Source organism: Gorilla gorilla, chromosome 13 (genome assembly GCF_029281585.2).
Source record: "Gorilla gorilla gorilla isolate KB3781 chromosome 13, NHGRI_mGorGor1-v2.1_pri, whole genome shotgun sequence".
In the NCBI taxonomy this organism is placed as follows: Eukaryota; Metazoa; Chordata; class Mammalia; order Primates; family Hominidae; genus Gorilla; species Gorilla gorilla.
The window spans coordinates 97986134-98013122 of NC_073237.2; the positions used below are offsets into that span (position 1 = coordinate 97986134).

Below are 26989 nucleotides of genomic sequence, written 5' to 3' on the forward strand. Positions count from 1 at the left end.
GGCTACTTTTGATAAAGAGTCGTCAGAGATACTAACATACTTATTTGATACTCTGGTGAACACATTGCTTTTCCTAATTTTATTGCGGTATTTTAATGTTAATTTGATTACATATTTTCTGAGGATGAGGATTGTGTGCATTATTCTTTGTATCCTCCACAGACCCTATGCACAAAGAGTAGCTTGCTGGTTGATTTGTTAATCTGAAGATGTATGCAATAAGTCCATTGTGTGTGTGTGTGTGTGTGTGGTCATTCTTTCAGATTTTAAAATTTATGCTACTTGCTTGGAGGGTTATTATAAGTCTGTAAATTTTATAAATAAATTTTGTAATTCTTGCTAATATTTCTGAGCTTCTTCTGAGATTTCCCATTTAAAAATGGCAATAGGCTTTATTTTAAAGATATATATCAAAGCATAAATCCTGAATGCTATAAATGTTGGCTGTAATTCTTCCTAGAGAAGTCAAGGATGCATTTAGTTTTGGCCTATTATTAGAAGTATCAGAAAAAGTCACTAGAGTAGATTCTGAGCCCTTAAATTTGATAAAATCTGTCTTTTTCATTCATTTAGTCTCCTACAACTCTGGAATTATAGGCAAAATGAAGAATTTGGATTTAACAGATAACTACAGAATATTTAAACAGGTCAGCTACTGTGCTAAAAGGTTTTACATACATTATTTCATAATTGTCTGGGGATGGTGCCATGAGGAGTCATAATTTTCATTTCTATTTTTTAGGTGAGGAGACTGAGGTTCAGAGTATAAGTAACTTTCCCAGGGTCACAAAACCCAGTTATGGAACAGAGACAAAATTCAAACCCAAGATTTCTGACTTGAAACAGGATTTAGAAATCTTTGATTCTTTTTTTCCAGCAAGTGTTTATGAAGTGCCCGTCTCTGCACTAGATTCTGGAAATAGGAAAGTCATCAAAATGGCATGGGCAACTCTCATGTGGTGGTTTCCATGACACCCTATGAAAGTTGGAAGAAACAGGGATTAAGAAAACAAGGAATGAAGAAAAAAGAGTGCGTTTGAGGTACTCTCCTGGCACTCTCCTTTTAAAAGAGCAACTTTGAATTAAATTCCCAGGAGAGCCAGTAGTAGGTCCCAACATCCTCCTTCCACCAAAGGTGCTGTCCTCTGGTGATGGAGTTGACTGCCAGTGGGTTGACAAAAAAATCCCAGGCAGTAACGCCCTGTATAATGCCCTGCAGCTGTAGTTTTCATGCTTTCTCCAACTCCCTTGAACTAGGGACACCTCGGACTGGTGCAGCCTAGTTAGCTTTCACATTTTCCTTTGAGGAAAACTAGTTGAGTAAATGTGTCTTTTATGAGGCTTGCTTTTCTGTCAGCATTTGGTTTTTATGTATTCAAACTTTCCTCTAATATGCATAATTGCTGAAAGAAAAGGGCTGTGGAGCAGCCATGAATTGTGGCTTTTATGAGAATGAACATTGCAGTTAATGTTGCAAGACAGCTTCCATTATAATCCTGTTTTCACATCCTTGTAATTTTTTTTAGGGGGGCTGGGAAAGTGGAAGAATTTTCGTTTGAGCTAAAATTTTCCATGGTTTGACTCAGCCCAAGGAGATTTTCAAAAATGAAACATTTTCACAAACGTTTCTGTTTATTTTTGAGTTATTGTATTTGGAAAATGCTGTTCATTTTTACTCCAAGTATTATTAATAGATAAAATGTTCTAAGTATGAATGGTTATTAAGACTTCAGTCATCACATGCCACTTGTGTCAGGAATTTCATCTGAGCAAGATTTAAAAGAATTATAATTGCCACGGACTAGCTTCCTTCTTTTTATAACTATATTGAAGCATTTAGTGCAAAAATGCCTAGAATTTTTCATTATTTTCATAATATCATTGTAATGCTTACTCAGCACAGAGCTTTTCAGAGAGAAAATAAATATTTAGATTACTTTTCCTATTTTTGAATTTATGATGAACTCTAAAGTGACAAAATACATTTCAAAATAATTTCTATACTTATCAAACTATGTTAATTAAGCTTTTAATTTTTTAGCTTACGTCTGTTTTAAGTGTGTCCATTGTAAATTGCACATTGATGAAACTTCAAAAATCCTATCATTTTTTGTTTTCTCTGTCCTGTGACAGATAAAATACTTTTCAAAATAATGTGGCTTTCCTAGTAAAACCAACTTTTAGGGAGTGGAATGATTAATACTCACCCTAAAACCAAAAACCATTTTTTCCTGTATCTAAGAACTGCTATTTAGAACTTTAGGCACATATTTAAGTATTTTGTTCTCTTGGTTTGTGTCTCTACTTTGTTTTCACCTTCCACTTATTATTGATACAATTTGATATTCTGAAACATAATCTTTCTTGTATCTATTTTTCATTTTATATGTACGATTGATAATTTATATTTAACTATGCTAAAACTCTTGTATGTGTACTTCATCACTAAGCTGAAAAAATATTGTCAAGTGTAATACAAATGAAAATTGTATTATCACTGAAAATAATAATATAATTTAATTCTTTGAAGTAATATTGAAATATTTAGAGCTGACTTGTGTGGTTAGGAGCTCTTTCTGGGCTTTTCCATTTGGTGGCAATCTTTGTATTCTCCAAAATGAATTACATCTTTAGCAGGTAAATATTTCACATTGAATCCTCTTGGTCTATTTTAAAATTGTGTACCTATTTTTTCATTCAATACAGTGTTTTATTATCTTATCTGATTTTGTCATCTTAATTAGTTACCTTTTGAATATTATCTTACAGTCTTTGAATTTTAAGTTTTTTTTCTTGTGACTGAAGAGGAGGCATTTTATAGAAAATGGCTTGATGTTTTATCATTACAAATTCTGCTCTAGTACATACACATGCACATATATATACCTATGCACACACATATCAAATATACATATGTACTATATTATACATGCTTTATATTTTCCATTATACATTATACATAATATATACATGTATGATATACAAATACTCTATGTTATATACTGTATATAACATGCATATCATATATACATGTGTAACATAATGTGAAATTTACGTACATATTTCTTGTTGATGTCTAGTCTATGTTATTTTATACAAATTATTTTCTGATTGTTTCCCACTTTTTCCTCTCATATATCCACACAGCTCTTCCTATCATTCAGAGGGAGACTGATTCCCTGTGTACTCCCTTCAAGGTCTCTTTTGTTTTTCCTCATTTACTTTATCTGCCTATTAAGAGAGATTTCCTCTCCTCTTTTCCTTCATAATTTTAATTCATCATTCAGAATTCACGTTTTCTTCCTCAAGGAGGCTTTCTCTGACTGTGATCCTCACATCCAGCCCAGTTTGCCAGGTTCCTGTTAATATATTTGAGATAATATTCCATTCTTCATCGTAACACTCATCTCATGGGTATGGTCATTTAAGGTCTAATTATCTTGCTAAAGTGTAAGATTTTGGAAATGGCGGATAGGGATCTGACTTGTCTGCTGTTGTATTCCTAGCCTTTATCTTAATGGCAAACAGACAAAATATATATGGTGACATATATATTTATGGAATTGATGGGTGAATGAATTTCCTTCCTGCCATTCTCATTTAAAAAGTAATTTGTATACTTAAAGTCATTAGTCAATATGACTAGGCATTCAATATAGTTTTTCCTATAATTGCTATAGAGGACAGGTTAATTACAGTACTCAATGGCTGAAAGCACTTCAACAACTTTTGCCCATGGGGAGCTATAATTTCAGCTTAAGATATCATAAACCACTCAAAGATTTCATGTAGTTACCAGAGCCTTGGGCTAAAATTATAATCCTGAAAACCTTCGCTGCCTATTAGTCATTTGGTACATGACATAAAGCAAAATATATTCTGCAATTTTGGACTTCAGTTTGGCTCTCGGTAGACTGACTACTTGATTTCATATTTGACCTGCAAGATATTCAGCTCCTTGAAAGTTAAACCATCTAAAAACTTATGGTAATTCACAAGTACTAGATGTGCATTGAACAGTAATTAAGTGAGCATATTATGAATTTCTTTTTCTGATAATTATTCTCAAACTACACTCTCGAAATGCTGAGCAAAGCTTTGAAAGCTGTAAGCATTCCTATCATTGTATGCTTAATATGTTTTTGAATATAGTTTAATATGAGGCAGTACACTGTCCCAAAAATTATGATGGATCTGAAATTAAAACTTGGGTTTAAATAGCAGCTTGATCCTTGGAAAAATCACTTAACTCCTCTGAGCCTCAGTCTCCTCCAACAGCAGATGCATTTTCTGCTTCACAAAGATGTAGGGAATCAGTTGAGGTGATGAAGTGAAAGTGTTTGGGAGGCAATGAAGGACTTTTCAAATGATGTGTGTCATAATTATTTGTCATATTAGTGAAGCAAAATAGTCATTTTCTAAAAGGTTGTAAAAATGAAAAGAAAATAATGGGATTAGGATAAAAGACTTGTATTTTCAGTATGTAACACTTTTTCCACTTACAGCATTCAATTGCAGATGAGAGGCCTGTGTAAAAGTGTGCAGGTGATAAAATTATGTGAATACAGGGGCAGCACCTTTCATTTCTTCAGAGAAGCTGGGAAGAGTGATTTGTGAACTGATTTACAAAATGTGAAGAGCAGAGTGAGAAATGGGTTAATAATGGTTCAACAAAGAAGCTGATAAAGCTGCTTACTATCTCCACAGGGGAAAGAACAAGGGCAAAAGGCTTGCAAAAGGAATTTTTTCTGAAATTCTTTAGAGGATAGACTGATTTGTGCTGGTTTGGCACAAAGGTAGCATAGATCAGTTTAGCAGTGGGGTGGGAGAATTCTGGGTGAACAATGAAAAAGATAGTTGTGTAGGTCCATTATCCAAGATGTCAACCAGCTGAGCTAAAATTGTAGCTGGCAAGCTAGGACTCTGAGTCAAAGCATCTCCCAGATGCTGGGAGAAGGCCAGAGCTAAGCAGGATCACAGTATGGAAGTCAATGGAACATTAAGCTTGTTAAGAGGGAATAGAACCAATTATTAGATGTAGTCCTAGAATGTCACAGATTCAAGAGTGAAAGATAAGAGTGGGGCCAGTAGCAGTAGTGATCTGATATTGGATCATATGGAAACTGACCTATAGCTTTGCTTCTCTGATTGTATTGTGCAGAATACACCTAGGGATCTTGTTAAAATGCAGATTCTGGTTTAGTAGGTCTAGGGCAGAGCCTGAGATTGGGTCTGAGATTCTACATTTCTGACAAGCTCCTGGAGATGCCAGAACTGCTTGTCCTTGAACCAAACTTCTGAAGAGAAAGGATCCAGATATAGCATCTTAAATTCTCCCTAAGATAGAACAGGATTGGTTCCTGAGCCTTGCTGGGGAAAGACAACGAAAAAGTCAGTGCTTGAAAATGAGGGAGAAGCAGCTTCACCTATGAGGAGTAGAGAGCGACAGGGATTTGAATCTTGGCAGGAAGCTGTGCCAGTTGCCTTTTTTTCTGGTTTCTTCTTCTATAGATCTGATAATTTGTGTCTTCTCCCTGAAATTCATCAAACCGCCCAGTGATATATATTCCCCTTGTTCTCTATGTAAGCAAAATCATCTCGTCTAAATTAGTAACCCATATAGAAAACAGGAGTATCATCTCTTTCAGATAACGTTTGTCGTATGTTGAAATGTAAGCAGTATATGTAGGGGCCTTCTGGAGAAAAATTTCTTAATTCCAAGAAATGACTGTTGGGGGTACTTCCAGAATATGTGGCAGGAAGAAGATTTGAGGTGCCTCTGATATCTTTATATTCTAGTGGTGAGCAACCCTGTTTCATGAGTGCCAATTCAGTAAAACAAAAAATGTTAGTACAATGGTTTTATGTGGAATTTTATTATAGATTCATATTTTGTACAATCTACTTTTTAATTTGATAATTCACAACCTGCTCAATTCCTTTCCTTAACACTAATACCATATTCCGATGAAGAAATGTACTTTGCTTTATTTAACCCAGCTACTCTTGGTGACTATGGATTATTTCTAGCCTTTCAATAGTGTAAACAGTATTTCAATGAACAGGGAAGGACTTAATGCTTTGAGCAAAATTTATGTGAGTTAAGCATTAGCAGTGCTGAAGGTAGAGTGGAGTAACGATGAAGAGATTTAACAGTGGGAATATTAACTGTCACCATAGTTCATACTGAGACACTACAGCTTCATTTGGAGATGTCTAACTGCAGGGGAGAAAGAGAAGGAAAGGGAAGCTGCCATTTCACAGGGGGTGGTGGCAGGAGAGTGGGGCAGCATCTGAGACTGACAGCATGCCACAGTGGTGGTGGATGGAAGACACTATGCAGATAAGCAACTCCTTCTTTTTAGTTTATTAAGTATCCAGAGGATATATTCTTGCCACAGTACTTCCTTGGGAAAGGGAGTAGTGATGGTAATGGTGGTGGAGGTGTGGGAGTTATTCCTGCCTGCATCTGTGTCTCTTTCGCTTCTTCATCCTAGACTGAATCCTGTACCATTTGTGCAAAGATTCAAATATCACAGCCTTAGCAGCAGTCTCTGCTCTTCAATCATCTTTGTGGTATGAGCAGCTTTTGCAGCCTAAGTCCAGAGGTGAGGAAAGGACTTGTTGGAATAAATCAGGTAGGGGAGAACATTTTTACTGCATGTGTTAATGAAATAGTGAGTAGGAATAATTTATCATCAGATATTGTTGGGTATGAATCCTGCCTTTACCTTTTATTAGCTATATGGCTTTGGACAAGTCATCTACCTTCCTTTAGCCCAATTTCCTCATCTGTATCGATGCAGTAAACTTTAAGTGAGGAAAATTCAATTTAAAGCAGATAGCATAGTCCCTAGACTATAGCAGGTATGTAATACATGTTAATATTATTATTTGTTGACACTGACATTTTTATTTTCTGTTCCTGAAATTATATCTATGGTCTTACCATGAAGTGAAATAAGTCTTTTATCACCTTTAGGTTGATGGTTCATCATCATTTAAAACACGAACCATAGGAGATAAATATATACCCATATTCATTTACATTCTTATTTGCCAATTGATTTACCTCCATTAATTATATGCCTTCAGGTCATGCACAGAAAAAAACCTAGTTAAAATATAATTTCAGGAAACATTGATAGGTTTTGTTTGGTTGGCACTGTTAAAATTTTCTGTTTTTTTGGCATTTTTTAGGCAGCAGTTTTTTGATAGAATATCATGGTAAACTCACTTCTTGAGTTTGAAAAATATTAATAGATTGTGACAAAATATTCTGAAAGTAAGCTATGAATAACATCATATATTTTATATACATGTTATTTGTCTATCTATCTGTCTATCTGTCTATCTATCTATGTATCTATCTATCTATCTATCTATCTATCCGTGCAATTGGCTGGAGTAGGCTTGTATTCAGTTGCGATTGAGAAAATTGAGTCCTAGCTGGCCAAATTTCCCATACTGAGTTCACAACAGACCTGAACTCTGTTAAGATTCTTGGCTTGCCACTGGATACACCAGTGGTTGAATCACACTAGCTTCTGATCTGATTAGGGATCAAAATATCAAGTTGAGGCTAAATCATAAAAATCCAACTTTCAACTTAATTTATTTACACTGTGCCTGTGGAGCTAAAATACGTATATTTTAGACACAAAAGGAGCCCTCTTGGGGGACTGCCTGCAACTTCATACACAGATAAATATTTATTGAGCATGAAAATAAGATTCTTCACAGAGCAAACCATCATTAACTTAGTTCTCTGTATTCCAAATGTGAGTCCATTTAACCTACATGAACTTTTAAAATAATATTAATGTGTCTATGTGAACACAGAGTTAATAGACATGTATGCTGATAATTGTTTATAATTACCCAAGATATATATGTATATAAATACACACATAAATATTTATAGATATCCTATGACACATTTATTGACATAGAAAGTATGTATCTATGTATTTATTTATACATAGAAAGTATCTATGTATTTATTTATACATAGAAAGTATCTATGTATTTATTTACACATAGAAAGTATCTATGTATTTATTTACACATAGAAAGTATCTATGTATTTATTTATACATAGAAAGTATCTATGTATTTATTTATATATAGAAAGTATCTATGTATTTATTTATACATAGACAGTACCTATGTATTTATTTATACATAGAAAGTATCTATGTATTGGTATAGCAAATATCTTAATACTTGCTAAGAAGGTTAATAACGTAAACAAAGGTATAAGCCAATTTTCCCTTAATTTAAGAGAAAGGTTGGCAAAAATTTGACATATTCTCTGTTTGTATTAAAATAAAGGAAATGATCTTAGACTTTAATTAAGGCAAACTTAGCACGGTATCTAATTGAAAACACTTTGCTGTATTTAATATGAATTACTGTATCTATTTGAAAGTAATACAACTGCAGTTATTTTAAAAGTTCTGTAAAGATGCCACCTCAAAATTATTTTAGAAGTAGGTGAGAAAATAAATAAATAAGTTACATGTATATTTGTTCAGTTTTTGACTTATCAATCTGAATTAGCAAAGCCTTGATGATTTTCCTATGGTTTCTTGAATTGGAGTACATTCAGGAAGGGAAAGAATATACCATTCCCCCGACCCCGCCAATTTCCACTAATTGTCGTGTACTGTGTGTCTGATCCATATAAGAACCACTGAATGATTCTAATCCAACTCCATAATATACCACCAGGGATCCAAAACCACCTAGGCTGGGGCAGCATCATCTGTCTCATATTCCCTCACAGTGCCTTCCTACTCAAGGATCCTACATCTCTGAGACTCGGTTCCACTATGGGCATCATGGTCTTAGGTGTTATTTGCTTTAACGAAAGCAAATTATATACAATGATCTATGAAAAATACATACAATAATTATATACAATGTCCTGGCTCAAACACTCTGGGTCACCTTTGGACATAATTTCAACTGCAAATGAGAGGTGCTCCCACCCTCTACCTCAATCCTACTGGTCTCATGTTGGCCACCTCTGCTTCAATAGGTGTCATAATCAAGTCCATTTACTTACTCAATAATTATCCAAATGGGGAGTTGCCATTTGCTTAGGCCCTAGGAACAGGGTGCATAAGAAAGATTTAGTCTCTACTCTCATGGAGTTTATATAGTCCAGTGGTAGATAGAATCAGAACTTCAGCTGGATATTTCACATCCATTATCCTCTTTAATCTTCTCACATGAGAAGACAGAAGCCATGAGAGGCTAAGTAACTTGCAGAGCTTCACAAAACTAATATGTAATGGAATCAGACACCAAACAGAGCTGTCCAATGCCAGATTGTCCTTTATAGCATACCACATTGCCCCCAACAGGGGTTTTTCTCCTATTTGTTCCACAGCATCTAGTATAAGAATGATTTTGAAAGGTCATATCAAAAACGTTGATTTCAAAGTAATCACGTCAGAGCACTATACTCTTATTCCAATGATGCTGCCATTTTTCATTCATTAGTCAAACAACATTTACTGAATATTTACTGTTCACCCAGCACTCTGCTAGGTTCTGAGGATACAGTGTTAAGCAAGATAAAGTGGGACAGTTAACAAACAGATTGCATGACAATTACAGATTGTGTTAAGTCCTAGGAGGGGAATAAACTGGGTGGAAATGAAAATTTGCTCCTGAAAGCCTCTGTGGACAGTATAAGTGTCTTTAAAATGTAAAAATTTTTGTGTGGGAGTGGTACTCATTGAGGTACTCATCTCATTTGAGGCCACAGACAGCAGCAGCACATGTGGAGCAAATATTGCTATTGTGATATTGTCACCACTATTGTCTCATGTCTCAAATATTCTCATTCTTACTTGGGTTATTAAGTATTTTCCCATTACATAAATAATACATGAATGTTGTAAAAAATATGAGGTAGAAATAATACAATAAATATTTCCTTAATTATACTGCCCAGGTAACAGTGCTGTGATATTTTATATATGTTGCATTATATGCATTGTGTGATATTTCCTTCCAGTCATGTCCCTTTATAGCATGTACATATGCATATTACAAAATTGAAAATGTAGTATGTGGTTTTGTATCCTGACTTTTCACTTAACATTATATTTTGATTTTTTGACACCTTAAAAGGCTCTTCAGTATCATTTCTTCAGGCTGCATTTTATAGCATATGGAATATTATGTTAGTAATTGTGCTACATATTGGACACTTACATGGTTTCCAAGTTTTTGCTATTTTAAGTAAGGCTGCAGTGAGTCTTTGCAATAAGTTGTTGTCCACATACTATATTATGTGGACAGATTCCTAGAAGTGAAAGTCAAGGGCGAAAGGGCATAAACTCTGTTAAGGCTCTTGATCCAAATGGCCAAAATGATTTATGAGCATTGCATAAACCCAGCTTCCCAGTAATAGTGTTTGCTGGTGCTCATCTTAATGTGCTTCCACTAAGGTTGAGAAATATCACTAAAAGATATCTAATGTGATGGGCAAAAATGTCTCATTTCTGTTTTAATTTAGCATTTCTTTAATTACAGGTATGATTTAAATTTCTTTATTAATTGTTGCATTTGTTTATTTCCTGAATTACTGTTACTATTCTTTATTTATTTGATTTTAACATTACTTATATATACCTTGCTATCTTTCCCGAAAAGATTTAAGGCAGCTTAAAGGTCGCATAACATACAAGGTAGCAAAAATTAAAACAGAGTGAACTAAGAAAGAAAATACAAAGTCAGGAATGATGCTTAAAATGCATACCACAATGACAATTAATCTGTTTTTAGTAGGCAAGAAATTTGTCTCCAGACTCCTCTCTGTAAGTTAGCTCAGCAAGGGAATCTTGTCACTTATCGTGTTCACCTTGACAATGGGTGGGGAGAATGATTGTTCAAGATAAATATAATTATTGGTATTAAAATATGAAGAGATTTTAACTATTGTTACTATTATTTTGTGCCCCTTAGGTGTCAGACACTATGCAAGCTGCTTTACTTGAATTATTTAATTTAATCTCTGTAACTAGTTAATGGAGGTGGGAGTGCTATTTAACTTCATTTAAAATAGTGCTCGGCATGTGGGAAATGGTCAATGAATATTAGCTTTTCTTTTATTATTACCAATATTAAGCATTTCAATATCTAGAAAAGTAAATACCTTGAGCCTTTTTGAAAAGATTAACATTAATATATTATATGTAAATATACTAATATATGTTTTTAAAATATTAATCAAAGAAACAAAAAGGTCCTTTGGGATTTTGATTGAAGTTGCCTCAAACCTATAAACTAATCAAGGAATTTTGACATCTTTAAGTATTCAGTCTCCCAACTTGGTAATATGGTAGTTATTTTATCCCAACTATCTTTTATGTGTTGGTACATTAACAAATTTTTTCTTTTAACCCAATTTTTATAGAGGACATTTCCATGATCTATCATGAACTTTTGTTGCTACACTGAATAGGATATTTCTCCTATTATGTTTTCTATTTGGAAGTACATGGAGCCTGTAGGAAGTACAGCTCTCCCTACAGTATGACATTCTTTGGATTTTTCTTCTTCTGAGAAATGGTTTATCTAGAATGTCTAGTGATCAAAACCCTCTATCTTGTTACTTGTCTGACTCTCATTCCCATTTTCCTGGCTTTCCAATGTCATAGTTGATGAGACAGTTGCACTCCCCTCTCTCTAGCCTCGGGGATTCTGCACCTGCAGCCCCATCCCCCTAAAATGCTCTTCTCTAACATCCTCATCAACTTCCCTTTAACTCATTTATCTCATTCAGATCTTAGACAGACCTTCTTTCCCCATTCAGATCAGGTCTCCTGCCAGGCTCCTAGATTATGCTATATTTTACTTCTCAGTAATTTAGCATGGCTTAAATCAATCATTGACTAATTTATGTGCTCCCTTGATTAATGTTTTTCTTTCCTACTAAATTCCATGTTGCAAGGACAGTGTCTATTTTGCTTACTCTTAAATTCCCAGGCACCTCGCATGGTGCTTGGGCTAGAAGTTGCTGTTATTGAATGAATTAAGAAAGAATGAATGAGTGGATTGGTGTAACTCAGTTTGTTTCCCCTCACCTCAAATTCCATTTTCAGTGTCTTGTTTGCCTTAGAGTTATGGCATCCTTCCCTTCTTTGTGGCAGCTTTCATTATATGAATTCATATGTTTTATTGGGCAGCCACAAGGTGTTATATGACAATCAATAAAGGTGGTTTTTCTTATTTTGGGAAATGCTTCTCATTTCCTACTAAGGCTCTGCCAATGTCCTTTTTTTAAATATTTTTGGTTAAAGTTTGCCCTTGCCCTCACAGCATGTCTATTTAATTTTTAATATTTACTTGAATGTTCACCAGGACTGTGTTTCTAAAACAGTACTATCATTTGCCTGTACAACAATGATACTAGCTTCCTATTCCCTCTACAGAGCTGAATTTTTCTTTTTCTTTTTTTTTTTATTAGATACTTCTCAGGGCTAAAAGGGGAGAAGCTGGAAAAGAAGTACTAGAAAGTCCACTAAAATCAGCAAATAGCTAATTTTGAGTGTTCATGTATCCTTTCAGCTGAGCCAGTTCAACTCCATAAGGGGAATGGAGCTTTATTTTCCAGTGAACTTTATGTTCTGTGAAGTTATTTTCTCATCCCATCTTAGATACCAGCAGAACATATGCCAATGGCTGAAATGTCCTATGAGTGCCCAGATCTACTCCTTAGACTGCAGACCCAAAGAGAAACCTCACTGGATAAAGACACGGCTGCAGTTTCTATCCACTTGTCAATCATCCCCAAATGCTAAAATAACATGATTTGGATGATGAGGTAGTAGATGCTTGCTTCCATCTCTCTACTTTATTTTCTGCATTGCCTATAATGAATAGTGCTATTTTACATTAAGGAAATATCCAAATAAGTTCTATTAAATATATCACTCATAAATTCCTGCTTTCATGGTCTCATGCTTCAAGAGCCCACCCACTCTGAAGCGTGGAGCTTGCTTCCCAGATGAGTTGGTAGGAGGCCGTGAGAAGCAACATATATTACTTTTAGTGTAAAATAAATTATTCTAGCAAAAAGAGTTAAGTGAGGATAGAATCATCCTCTTGAACCTCATTTGCACAGCAGGCCAGTTCCTCTCTCTTGGGGTTATCTGCAAGAGCAGCCAGGAACAAGATTATTTTTTTCTTCTGACTCCCTATCAGGAAAAAAAAATTTCAACCTCCTGTGGCTCCTGCAACACGCAGTGAATCATAAGTTTATCTTTCTTGCGCAGGCTCTTGCTTTTAATTTTATTTCTGATTCAAAGTAGTTGGTTAAAGCCAATGAATTTCAGCCCTAAAATGGTGATAAAATATTCACCCTCTTAATTCTTAACAGTTTTATTAATTGTGTTAAATATATAGCCAGCATTCTAAACAATTAGGATCAAGAAGAAAAATGGAGCTATTACATTCATTGTAAGTTATCTGCTATCAGGGTTACAGATACGTAGCCAGGACTCAACTTGCAGACAGATGGTGTATAAATACAGAGGATCACAAATCTAACCTTGTAAGTCAATAGGTTTTTCATCCGAACATATTTTCCCATATAAATATTTTATAAGTGGTGTTTAGATTCCAAGACTAATACCAAAAAAAAGCTTAAATTTTGAGCTGGAAATATAAACTATTTACACAAAAGTAAGAAAACACTGTTATTATAATTTAAAATATTACATGCAACAGAAATGTAGTTTTAAGAAAATAGTAGATAGAACTTTGGGGAGTTTCATTTTTAGATTTGGGGTGTCTAGATCGCCTCTAAGAGGTAAAAACATCAATTCCTTGGAGCACATTTCTCAGTAAAATTCTTCTATTATTTTCAAAGTTTTAGGGCACACAATTATAACAGAAAGACTTGGAGAGATTATCTCAAGATAACCAAAGAAGAGTTAAAGGAGAAAGGAGGCAGGTGTTCAAGAGCATTAATGGGGAAGCACAGCAGGCAGGTGTTCAAGAGCATTAATGGGGAAGCACAGCAAAACTTTCTTGAGATGAATTAACTGAGGTGAGTTTTATGTAGTGAAAACGGGATGAAAATGGCAACATGGTGTAAGGGGAACCATCCTAATATCCAGTAGATAAAAGGATATGAAGAGAAATAAAGCAGATAGTAAGTCAGTGGTGGAAGAATCTTTAGAGTGTGGCCATTACTCCATATAAAATGTCACCTCCCATTGAGATTGGGGGAATTTTCGGCTTACGGCAGAAAAACAAATGTCCCAAAAGAACCACAGAGATCTATGACCTCTCCATAGGCACTAAATTCTCCCTGATTAAAACTAAAATGCTATCAAAGTGAATTTGAAAAGTGAAAAGGGAATTTTGAAAAATACTCAAAAAATTAAATCACATAAACCTATTACTTTCAAAGGCAAAAACTGCAATTACTTTTGCACCAACTTAATAGTTTCATCAGACATTAAGACACATGCATGTGTGCATGCATGCTAATTCTCATGGTTTGTTCTGGGCATGAATCTGCCTCTATTTTTTTCTGATTACAACTGACAAGAAGGTAGGCATATGATTCCCATAGTCACCTCAGAAAATTAGAATTCGAAGTATAGAGTGGCATTTGTGGAGCTGCATGAATTTATGAGTCACCTTTCCTCTTCATCTTTCACCTCGTCTCTCCACAAATCCTATACACCAACATCCTGGGACTCCTTATTCATGGTGCATTCCTTCAAACAGAAATTTTTCTCCCTATCACCTTCTCCCCTGGGGATCGCATACTCCCCTAGGGCTTTAATAAACAGTATGGCCTCCCTCTGCCAGGATTCTTACTAGCTTCAATCTCTCTCTTGAACTCTGGCTCCATGTTTCCAAATATCTGTTGGATTTAACCTAAATGTTCAAAACAGATTTAAAAATGCCACGTATGCTATAGAGCTGGAGGCCATTACCCTTAGCAAACTAACACAGGAAGGGAAAACCAAATACCGCATGTTCTTTCTTACAAGTTGGGGCTAAGTGATGAGAACTCATGGGCACATAGAGGGGAATACACACTGGGGCCTATAGGAGGGTAGAGGGTGGGAGGAGGGAGAGGATCAGGAAAAACAACTGATGGGTACTAGTCTTAATACCTGGGCAAGGAAATAATCTATACAACAAACCCCCACGACAGAAGTTTACCTATGTAACAAACCTGCACATGTACCCCTAAACTTAAATTAAAAGTTTAAAATATGCCATGCATGAAACTGAACTGACTACCATATTTTCTAGCCCGTGAACTGCTGTTTCTCTGCTTCCTTGAATGTACCAGCATCTTCTCAGACACTCAGGCCTGCAGCTCTGAAGGTGTGACTCTTTGTTGCCTCTCCCAACCAATTAATTGCCAAGTCCTGCTGATTGGAATGCAATATTTCTCACATCCTTTCTTCAGTGACCAAATCTATATCAGTGACCAAAGCTATAATTTCAGCTCTATTCATTTTCTTTCTCTTGTAATCTTGTTTGCCTGCTGCTGAAGCAGCCATCCTAAATGGATACCACTATACTGTGCTATTCTATTGTTCAAAAATGGCCGTGGATCTATACTGAAGTTCACTCTTCTTAGCCTGACATCAAAGATCCTCTGTTATTTCAATTAAGCTTACTTTTTCCAGACTTGGATCTTATCTCCTTCCACTCCTGTAACCTATGCTGTAGCTAAATTAGATTCCTCATATCTTGCCTGTGCTTTATACTTCGTATTACCTATATACTTTATACTATATACCTATATACTTTATATTATAAGGAGCAGAATGAATTACTTGGAGGTAATACATTATATTACAAAATAGGTAATATATACTTTATAGGTAATATAAAGTATTACCTCCAAGCAATTCATTCTGCTCCTTCACTTAGGATGTCCATTTCTCCTCCCTGGACACACATTCTGAATTCTTACTATTCTTTAAGAACAGGCACAAATATTACCTTATTAATTAAACTTTCTTCCATTGTAATGAGTTGAAGGTGATCATTCTTTCCTTGAACTTGGACAGTACTTCATCTGTTGCTAAACTTTGGCGTATTTGTAACCTTCTAAGTTGCTCCCCTTTTGTTTATGTCTTTTCTTCCCTAATTGATTGAAGTCATACAATTTGACTCATTTACCTCTGAATTGCTCTACGTTATTTAGTATAAGAAATGGTATAGGCCCTCCTCAAAGAATTTAGCATTAATAGGAGAGAAAAGCACTCATGTGAGTAACTACGGTATAATAAGAGTACATTCTGAGTGACTGAGGGATGTGGAAATAATTTTTATCTTGTATCTCTGTTTGAGAGTGAGGACATTATGTAGTCCACATAATATGACATATTTGGATGAAAACTAAAAAATTCTATCACAACAATTATTCCTCCTAAATCCCGGGGTCAAGCATTGCTTAGCTAAGTAATCTGGGTGTCTTTTTATGGAAAGAAGTGAACCTACAAAAGAGATATTTTACCGTAGAAACAACGCTAGTACACACATGCACATTTTTAGGAAACTTAGTGGAAATTCATTTATTATCTCAAATTGAAAATAGTTTAGATTTAGGTTTGTCCCATTTCATTAAGAACTCACTAGTTGTAATGCAAAGTTGACTTTGTCCAGTTCTGCTGGCTTTGTCTTGTGGACTGGGTTAGACTTATTAAAAAATTTCACTCTTTATTCTGGTAGAGTCAGAGATGAAATGATTATTTCTTTTTGCTTAAAAATAATTTCACTGCTGCGTATAGCTTGTCTTTATAATTTTATTTTTAATACTTTAGCATAATCACTCTTACAGCTTTTTCATGCATAGCATCCCTGGCTTAATTTTGGCAATCACTCGTTCTGATAAATGAAGCTCTAGTTAGTATTGTGTTCATCTTTTTACATAAGATAATGGCCTGAAATCTCCACAAGAGGCATATATTAGATTTTTTTTTTACTAGATCAGACTAAATACTTTTAATTTTGAGCTAATAATTTAGGAGTCACTTTGTTGAGATTCTCACAAATAATCTAAGTTTCTAGTGAGGCTGAAAACCTTCAGAAGATTTACAGGACTCCTGGGGCAAAGAATAAACAAAGGCTGCTGATGCCACTGCAGAATGTGAATGCAGAAGCATCACCAACATCTCCCTTTAGGGTGATGCATTTATTTATGCTAATGATTTTATTTGTGTTCACTGAATTCCAGCTCCTAACATAAAGCCCTGAGTATTCATTGCGAAGTTACAAAATTTCTTGCCTAGTCAATGAGGCATTGTTGGCTGAATCCTCTCATGAGGTTCATGTCACTTATCAGGAGGTTTGCAATATATGGGTCAAATTTCTTACATTCTTTTCGTTGCAAAACAGAACTTACATCCAATTGAAACCATCTATGAAAAATCTTTAAAGCTGCCACCAGCCCTCTGGGGCATTCTATCATTTAGTAAAGATAGCTACAAATGTCCTACTTGTTGATGGTCTATGAAATTAATTTTAAATGTTTAATAGTAACTTATAGTAAATAGTTCAATACATTGAGACTTGGTGTGACAAGGGGCATTTGGAAAAGCATGTGAATGTTTTATAATTTGAAAGGCTCAGCTTAGCTTAAGTTGCTTTAAACATGGTATGTCCTGAGTGTGCCTGCTGAATTGAACCTTTCTCCAATCTCTACTTAATGTATCCTACATGTTGGAATGCACTGCAGCTTCAGATCTGCACTCTGTTTCCCATCAGGACTGCAGTACTTCCCTGAGCTCTGTTCTAATTGCCTTGGTCCTTGACAGTCCCCTCTCTCTAGTCCTATTGGGCTGGACTAATTTTCTGTATCCCAGCTCACTTAGAGGGGCCCTGGTTCAATCCAGAGAGAACATGGACATGACTGTCCTTACCTAAGTATTACCTACTTTGGCTGTTTACCTGCACTCTACACTTCCTCTTCCTTCTACCCTTAGGGTCAGATGTCTAGGATATCAAGGGTACCCTGGATAGACAAAATCTTCTTGAATGTCCTTGGACTGCTGGCACTCTCCCTTCTATGCAAGGTAGTCAGCTGAACAGCTCCCCTTACTCTATAGGCCTTAGCTAATTCTGCCATCTCAGTTAGTCCGATACTCCTTGTTCTACACTCAGTGAGTTCCCTAGCAGTTGACTTTGGTGCTTATAATAAAATTTAATTCTTTCCATTGTATCACTTTTTAGTGATGAAAAAGATTCTTTGCTATTTAAAATATGGATCTTCCAATTTATTTTTATTAATTCCCAAGATAAGTAATTCATCAGTTTTTAAGGTGTGCTTTGGGTGAAAATACCTTATAAGACCATTCCCTGATAGGTGTGCTATCAGATGGTCAAATAATACAAGGAAAAGATGCATTAATAGATATTTCTATCAGAAAGACCTACTCTAGAAAAGACACTCCCCAAAACTTCTCAGTCTTTTTGTTTCGTTTATGAAACAAACAATGAAATATTTAGTTAAACCAGGCAACAGACTTTTGGACTAGTCTCTATACTTGGCTGAGAGAATATTCATGTGTTAGATGGAAGAACATGAGCATACTACAGCAGAAGATACAACATATGGAATTATAATGGACAATCAAGAAAGCTAAAGTAAAATGAAGTATTACCTTGGGGTCATGTATTCCAGAAAGCTCTTCATAGATCTTCTCACCTACCATGACAGCAGCCAAGTTTGCCGTGTATGTGGAAAGGCAAAACATACAGAAAATGGCCCAAAGATTCATTAGAAACCTTCCAGTCCAACATTTTGGAGGTTTGATGGCCACTGTTCTGCCAAACAAGAGGGCATAACAGACGTTCAAGGCTGAAGAAAAGGAGAAGACTTTACTTCTATTTCGCCCCTTGGGAGTCAAACCAAATGGACTCTTCCATTCATATAGAGTGAGGAAGACAGCAGTGATGTGCAGAGCCACAAAAATCCCCAGCCACATTGTCCAGTGGAGTGGCCACATGAAGGCTCCAATGGGAGCTGCTGTATCTTGGGTCCTCACTAAGATGCCCAAGCTGGTGGAGAAGAAAGGGCTGGTGAAATCTATCACCTGGCTCCGTGCAGTATTGATGCTAAAGGAAGTGACTGCCATGTGGGCAGTCCCACTCAGGAGATCACCCACTAGCCCAGTCCAGTGCCCATTTTTCCAGGCTCCATACTTTCCATCCCCTATAATATAGAGGTCGAAGTCAAAGTTCATGTCTTCTGCTATCTTTTCCAGCAGATCAATGCAATATCCATAGCAGCACTTCTTGAATTTAATGGGCACTGTATCATTACTGCTATGGAGGCTGCTAAAAAGGCTGTCCAATGTGGAAGAGTCATTAGTCATGGGGTCTAGACAGAGTTGGCCAGCAGGGCACAAGCCTTCATCATCTACCTCCCTTGTGAAGACAAAAGGATGCTCAATCAGGGTAACCACTCTCAAGTGTAGCTTACTTGGATGTTGGAAGTGGGTTTTGTGTCTCTGGGCCTGCTCTGGCCATATTCCATAGTCCATGACAATCTTTCCCCCCTGCCAGCTGCCCAAGCGGGTCCACATTGGCTTTCCCATGGGGTCATGTTGAAGATTCCAGATGAAAAAGTTGTTTTCTGAGCTGACGATGGTGGAACCTTTTACTCTGATGGAACCACTGAGGCCTCTGAAAGTGGTATTGGCTAGAAACCTGGGAAAGAGGAGCAAAGGCAAAAAGTAAGAAAAGAAGTGAGGCCAAAGATAGGAAGCAGTGTTCAGCTTTGCTTCGTTGTCTTAATAAAAATAAATTCTAATTTTTATTTAAAAAGACAGTGCCTATAATTTCTTCAGATGTTAATAAGCTGGACTCATTCTCTATTATAGGAGTAAAGTCCTATTGCACTAAGCAAATGAGATTTCACTCTCAGGTTCTAATATTCTAGCCAGGTGCTTGACTCTTAGTCTTACTCCAAATGTTTTAATTCCTAGTTAAGAGATGTGCTAACCATTTTCTGTTGTAAACTGTTAATTGCATATTCTCACAACTTTTCAAGCTATGGAGGCCTTCAGCATCTTTAACATGTCCTATTTCTATTGTTGACTATGTTCAATTGTAACTACACCTTCTATTTATCTATGTATCTATCGATCTATCTAGATATTTGGCACAGGGAATGAGATTAAAAAGTATGCATATACTTTAATAATTGCTTAAACACTGCATTCATAACATTAGAAAATAGCCAAATCTTGTTACCAATGTTTCTTCTTGTGGAATGAAATCAGTTAACATATCTGTCCCCGTGAGGCTAGTTGAAGCTGCACGTTGGATCTCATCCATGGAACAAAGGAAAAGATGATAAATCAACTTGCAGTTTTAAGGATAGCCTCAGGCTAGCCTCCCTCCAAGTCATTAGAGAGAAACAATTGGCCCTGGTTCTAGAGAGAGCTTATGCCAGAAGCCACAGAAAGGAAAATTACCAACTAAATAATATAGTGATTCCTAACCCTGTGAACTAGGGCACTTACAGTATGTGTTCTGATATGGACTAGACAGAAAAACTAGACTAATATGGCTTGGTCTTAGCCTATGTCTTTCTTGAGTCTGGGAAGATTAGACAGTAAGAGGTAACATATAAGCTTGTGGCATATTAATGGCAATAATAAAGATTAATGTGGCTTGTGGCCTTTTGTTAGAATAAAAGCCCAGGCTTTGGCATCAGATCCACCCCCGTTTGAATATTGGTCTAGCCACCTGCTAACATGGCCCTTGAACAATTTACTTAACTCTATGCTTCAGTTTTGTCACCAGCAAAATAGAGAAAATACTTCCTTCTTTACAAGAGTTGGAAATAATTTATGTAAAGCACATGCTACATCTAACATGGAACAAATATTCCAGATATGGTAACTCTGACTTAATGTCATTCAAGTTTTTTTCAGTCAAGGCTGTCTCCAGGTTACTTTTTCCAATAATTTTAATACAATTTTAAAAGTTGGAAACACAAAGTATTGCATTATGATAAATCCATGGCAGTTACTCAAGATACATTTCAAATTAAAAGAAATTAAATTGAAGTGTAGAGTGGAACGCAGTAGGTATTTTGAAAAATCAGATGATGTAAGTGTAGGCTCTTAGCAAAACATATTCACCCATTGCCTGTCACAAATATTACTCTATAATTTACAAATGCAAATAGAAGTAATAAGACATTATGTTGCCACAGAAGGGACATAGAAAAATCAGAAGGTGTGAAGTACGTACTAATTTTCATTAGAGATATAAATGTAAATCACATTTGAAGATGCTACTATCAATCAATGCAGTGAAACTGTTCATTTTGGAAGATTGTGTGTAATGGTAATTATTCATGTTAGTACTCCCCATTGGGATTCTACCACTTAAATTCTATTTTGCAACAAGTAATGAAGTCTCAGCTATCTTAGATTTTGAAGTAGTTTTCTGCTTCTTTAGAGAAGGAGCCAAATCATTAAAATATACAGATTAATCAATTGATAATTACCTAGGTACTATAAGGGAAAGCTGATACACTTGTTTATAAGAAATCTACTTTTAGATTTGTTAAAACACACACATATACATACTTGCTGATATAAGAAATAAACAATAGTAAGTAGGTTAATTTCTTCTGGTCAATTTACTGATCAGGAAAGTAAAGAAGAAGTTGTGGAAAGAGGAACCCTTCATTATTTTAAGAAAGTTTGAGGCTTAATGATTATAGATTCTTAACTGGATGGACCCTTGAGAGACTACCTTTGACCAAATATATGCTTAAACCATATCAGAAAAAGGCACTAGAAATCTTCAGAAAATTTCCAGAGATTACACAACTCCGTCATTCCAGTAAAACCTATTACTGATTATTGGTATTAAATAACATTTAAGATGGCCATGAAAGAGGGACAAGGCCCAGTTGTCTTCGAGCCAGTCATTTTCCAAAGAAGGCAAATCAATAGGGACCTGAATATCTCCAGTTTTCCCAGCCCAGAAAATGCAATGCTTGTTTCACTACTGGCTCCAAAAAATTGGGTCCCAGAGAATCACCATTTATGACAGATTATTTGTGTCTGTTTCATTTTTAGTCTTACGATAAGGGTGAATCAAAATAATCTCATGAAAGCTTTAATTATAGTCACCTGTACTAATGGAATGACAATGCATAGCAAAATATAAATGCTCACTAAATTAGTTAAAATATCAAAAGGCTGAAATCCTGATTTTGCTTAAATTGAATTCCATCACATTCCTTTTTTATCTTGCCCTTTACTCTTCTTGGATAAACAAGAAGAAAAATCAGGAATAGTTTTACTGGCACCATAAACTGACAAACTCCTGGGCACTCTTCCAACTCTAGAGTTACAGGGATGAAAGACAAACTCATTGGTCTCAAGGAGCTCAAGAAGCTCAAAGTCTAATTCTGGGGAGAGAGAAAGTGAGCAGGCAATTCAGACCCGCATAATGAGCACCATGATAGAGGTAAATCTGGTGTCACTGGAACAGAGAGCAAGAGCACCTGCACATTCTACTATAGGGTGCCAAGGAAAGTTTCGTAGAGGAGGAAGTGCCAGAGCTGAGTCTTGAAGAAGGAATTACAGTAAGCCAGGAAGAGAAGCTGGGAAATGATGTTATCATCTCAAGAAAATACAAATACAAAGGCCAGAGACAGAGAGTGTGAGCTGTTTGACGATAAGAGATGAAAAATAAGGAGGGAGATGAGGATAGGAAATGAATTACATCAGATCTGAGGCTACAGTGAAGACGACAAGGAGGCATTGAGGGGAATTTGTCTGGGGGGAGTCATGATTATTCGATTTAATTTTACAATGATTTTTTTCCTTGCTAGTTATACAGGACATAGTTTGGAAGGAGGAGGGGACTGAACATAAATCCACATGTGAGGAACAATGCTTCTTCCTTCTTTCTTCTGCTTCCTCTTTTACTCTCTCTCTGCTGGTTTCATAAAGGGCTTAAGGTGGTAAGGGCTAAGGCAGTAGCAGAAATGGAGAGGAGATGGTATAATCAAGAAATATTTTGTTTTCAAAAAGGAAAGCAGTGATTTAAGAAGGCCAAATGTACAGGGTTGCAAACTTTACTAAGAATGTGTGGAACTCAGCTTGACAGAAGATCATATAAATAAGACCTGTTAGTATTTAGTTGAATATAAACTCAGTGTAAGCCCATATAGCAATGTGGGTATAAAAAAGTAACCTTAAATTCCTTTAATAAAAATTTAGAGCCTGGATCAAAGGGAACAGTAATACTACCATTCTCTGTGCTGATCAGATAACTGCTCCAGCCTGGATATGAACTCTAAACAAATCTTCCAGAGTCAGGAATGTTATGGAGAAAGGTAAGAAGGTGGAAAATGTAAGAGGAGGTAGTAAGCATAATAATCTGATTGGAGAGCAGGGTAGAAAAATATTAGAAAATAACATAGGGAAAGCAGGTTGAAACTAGACTATGGAGGCCTCATGTACCTGTTTTATGACATTGGATTTTATTTTAGTAGGAAAAGGGGAACCATGAAGATTACTGAGTAGCATAATGACTTTAACAGAGATCTACATTAGTTAATATTGGTCTGGAGGCAAGTAAAATGCACATATAGGAAAGAAAAATGGTGACTAAGAGACCACTTACAATATCTTTGTCATGGTTTGATAAGGGCCTGGATCTAACTCCATGAGTGAGAACCTTGTTTAGTGAGTGTTTAACAAAGTAGTTCAGGTATTCATCTTTTTTATCAACAAACCTCCCAAGATACTATTCTCCTTAAAAGAATGAGGCTTACTAATGAATTTTTCTTTATTAAAATCTCCCAATATGTCACTAATTAAGAATACGTGTTGATTTGCATAACAGCTGAGATAAAATCTGCACTTTGCAAATTACTTAGAAAATGTTTTTCAGACAGTTTACAGTATAAGCAAGATCAATATTTAATATATTTAAGATATATTTTAGAAGCCATATTTGCATGCAAAATGTTGACATCCTAATTAAAGTATTTTATTATTTATTCATCATAAAATGAGCAACACATCACACATTCAATCATCTATTTATTCCATAATACTCACTATGTGCCAGGCACTGTCCTAGGTGCTGGGGGTGTAGTAGTGAAGTAAGACCACAATCTATGCAGCTTATATTCTATTGAAGGAGACAGAATACATATGATAAATAGGTAATACGTGTAGGATTTAGACCTGGCACAATGTTGACATAGGAGGGTTTTTTTTTTTTGTAATTTAAAAAGTTTGAGCTTTGATTTATTGTATTTTTCACATATAAAAATCTGCTGCTTAAGTTTATAGCCTGTTTTGGATGCTGAAATACTGTCATTTTGGGTAAATATTCTATGTGCTAATCAAAATGGGTGTACATTCTCTGTGAAATGTTAACTGCAGTTTTACATTGATTATCTTAATGTATTAATTACATTAGTCATGTGCTATTTTTACTTTTTGTAACTTGCTCTAAAATTTGCTAAAGTTAAATAAAAATCTTCCACTACAAATAATGTTGCCCTTTTCTTAGAGATTTTAAGAATTATTGCCCTCCTGATTTTTCTTGTCTTATTTGACACATCAAGTTTTATTAGTATTATGTTTTTATGTTTATTATGAATTTGTATTTTTTCTTGCTGTGGAAATAGCTCTGAAATAATTCCATTGTTTTCAGCCTTCATTTCTGTCTACATAGTAATCACTTTTGTGTTGTTTAAATTCATCACCATCCTCAAGTGTCTTCTTTCATGACCTAGTTATTTATAGATCATATATTTATTTCTACTTCAATCATTTTTCACTCATCAATTTGTCTCTTTGTATATCTACCTCTCTTTGTTTTTCTTTTAAATTGCCCTATTACCTTTTCTTTTTCCCCCTATTTATTGCCTTCCATTAATCATATCTGTCTGTGTGAATATCTATTTTGTACTACAAGGCCTTAAAATTAATTTTTCCCCCTGGGAACTGTCTTTGTATCATTAAACATATCAATATCCTCTTTCTCTTATATGTTGAAAACTAAGCTGAAGTTCTTTTCCCATGATCATCTCATCATATTTGATATTTCCCCCCTGAGGAATGAGGGATTTACTCATGCTGCGTAAAGCTCTATCAATTTTTTTTTTCTGTGAGAACTTCGTTTTGATTTTTTGCTTTTGCCTGATTAGGAATCTTTAAGAATATTATTACTAGTAACATTCCCTCAAACTCCCTTCCTACCAGGATCACCTAATTCTTGTTAGGTTTACTGAGTTTACTTGTCAGGATTACTTGCTCCTATACATGGAATTTAAATATTTGCTTCTTGGTTACTTTTAATTTAGCTTGCGATCTACCAACTATTGGCATGTAGTAGAAAACCCAGCTCAATAAAGTCCTTATCATTTGAGACAAAGGAATATTCTTAAACCTTCCCCTTTTCCTTTTTTTTTTCTGTGAGAAAGAGAAACTTGACATAGATGTTCAGTAATCCTATATTTTCTTAATGTGATTCGTGTCTACGATGAATCTTCTAATTAAAAACTCACATTCTCCAGAGTTCTACACTTTTGCATTTGTCACAAGTTCACACTTATGTAGTCTTTTTTTTTTCTGCTCTTTTTCATTCAAGAGCCCCAAGCTATTCTCTCTTTGGATTGTCTTTTAGAACTCTTACAGCCAATTTTGATATTTCACAATGTCCACAGACCTCCAGTTATCTGAACTATTTACTATACATAGTTTACATTTGTATTTTTCCATGTGTATATTTCTTATTTTTTCAGGGCTTTCCCCTAAACTCTCTGATTTCCTAAATTATTCTCATTTTACACCTTTTCCTCTGGCTCCCTTCCCTCCAGTATTCTCACTGTTTCTGGCATGTGGGTTAATCTACAGTTAGCTCATTGTTTCTTTAATACTCTTTCTTTTATTTTATTTTTTCTGAATTTTTTGTTTTTCTCTCTCCCTCCCTCTCCTCCTTTTCTTTTTAGTGGTTTTTGTATAGCGGAAATGCCAATATTCTGTCTTGTTAGTGGGAGATCTTGTCTTAAAGCAGCTCTTTGACCATCGTTAGTTAATTTACTATTTGTCGCCATTCCAGCTCCCTTCCCACTGCCTTCTGAGATCCATCTATTTACTTCCCTTTATTTTTTTATGTCTCTTTTACCATTTTTCCCTTTTCTTACGGCCCTAGGGAAGCTTTCTGTACTTGATGGCGAGTTGTTACTAGTTCAGCTTTCATTTTGTGGCTTGTTTCACCAAAGCCGAGCCCTGTGGTATCTGCCTTCCTTTTATGATAACATGAATTTGTCCATTTTAGCTACAGAGCTTACCTGTGGTCCAATTCTGTTTGATTTTCTTCTCCATACATGGGACAGTTCTCCAAATTAAACATTAAATGTGGGTGATTTCTTGAGCTTACATGTAAAATGACTCCTTGACTCTCCTCTTACTATCCTACAGTAGAAGAATTTGGCAGTTTATTTATCTCATCTTTGACTTTTTAGACTATAAGGCCCTCAAAGGCATGGATTTGGACCTACTCCAGATTTGGAGAGCAGCATCTTCCACAGAATTGCTGTTCTCCCTTCCCCACTGCTCTGCTTCATAACACTGCAGGCTGTCAAGCTGAAAGAGGCTTCAGCATTTATCTAAGTACCTATCTCACTGAGTCATCTTTGACTCTTAGGCACAACACAGTGCTTGGCCAGGGTAACTGCTCAGTAATGTTTTGGGGTAAATGCAATTAAACACATGTCTTCTGCTCAAATCAGACATGTATCTCTTACAGCGATCTTCATCACTTTGCCAGAAGAATGGGGCTCACTAAGTCAGGAAACATTTGCATTTGTAATTTGCAAATTGTTTGAAGGATTAAACTTTCAATACATTTTCCTCCTGAATAATGGAGTGTATAAAAAATTGAAGTTAGTTCAATGGGGAACCTCTCTGATGAGAAGGAGTTTAATAGGGTT

General features: G+C 35.6%; 1 protein-coding gene and 2 long non-coding RNA genes across 3 annotated transcripts in view; 2 read left to right on the top strand and 1 right to left on the bottom strand.

The window, feature by feature from the left end:
* The window catches only part of GRIN3A (glutamate ionotropic receptor NMDA type subunit 3A), a 179848-nt gene that overhangs the window by 87139 nt on the left and 65720 nt on the right, over positions 1 to 26989 (bottom strand). Inside the window, exon 3 of the mRNA XM_004048377.5 lies at positions 18663 to 19710. Within this exon, the coding sequence (XP_004048425.4) occupies positions 18663 to 19710 (1048 nt within the window). The remainder of the gene's footprint in view (positions 1 to 18662; positions 19711 to 26989) is intronic.
* The window catches only part of LOC115935860 (uncharacterized), a 146365-nt gene that overhangs the window by 55693 nt on the left and 63683 nt on the right, over positions 1 to 26989 (top strand). The window lies entirely within an intron of this gene.
* LOC134756896 (uncharacterized) lies at positions 6492 to 15473 on the top strand. The gene is made up of 3 exons (XR_010130308.1): positions 6492 to 6638; positions 13892 to 14071; positions 15298 to 15473. It is a non-coding gene; the product is annotated as an uncharacterized lncRNA (long non-coding RNA).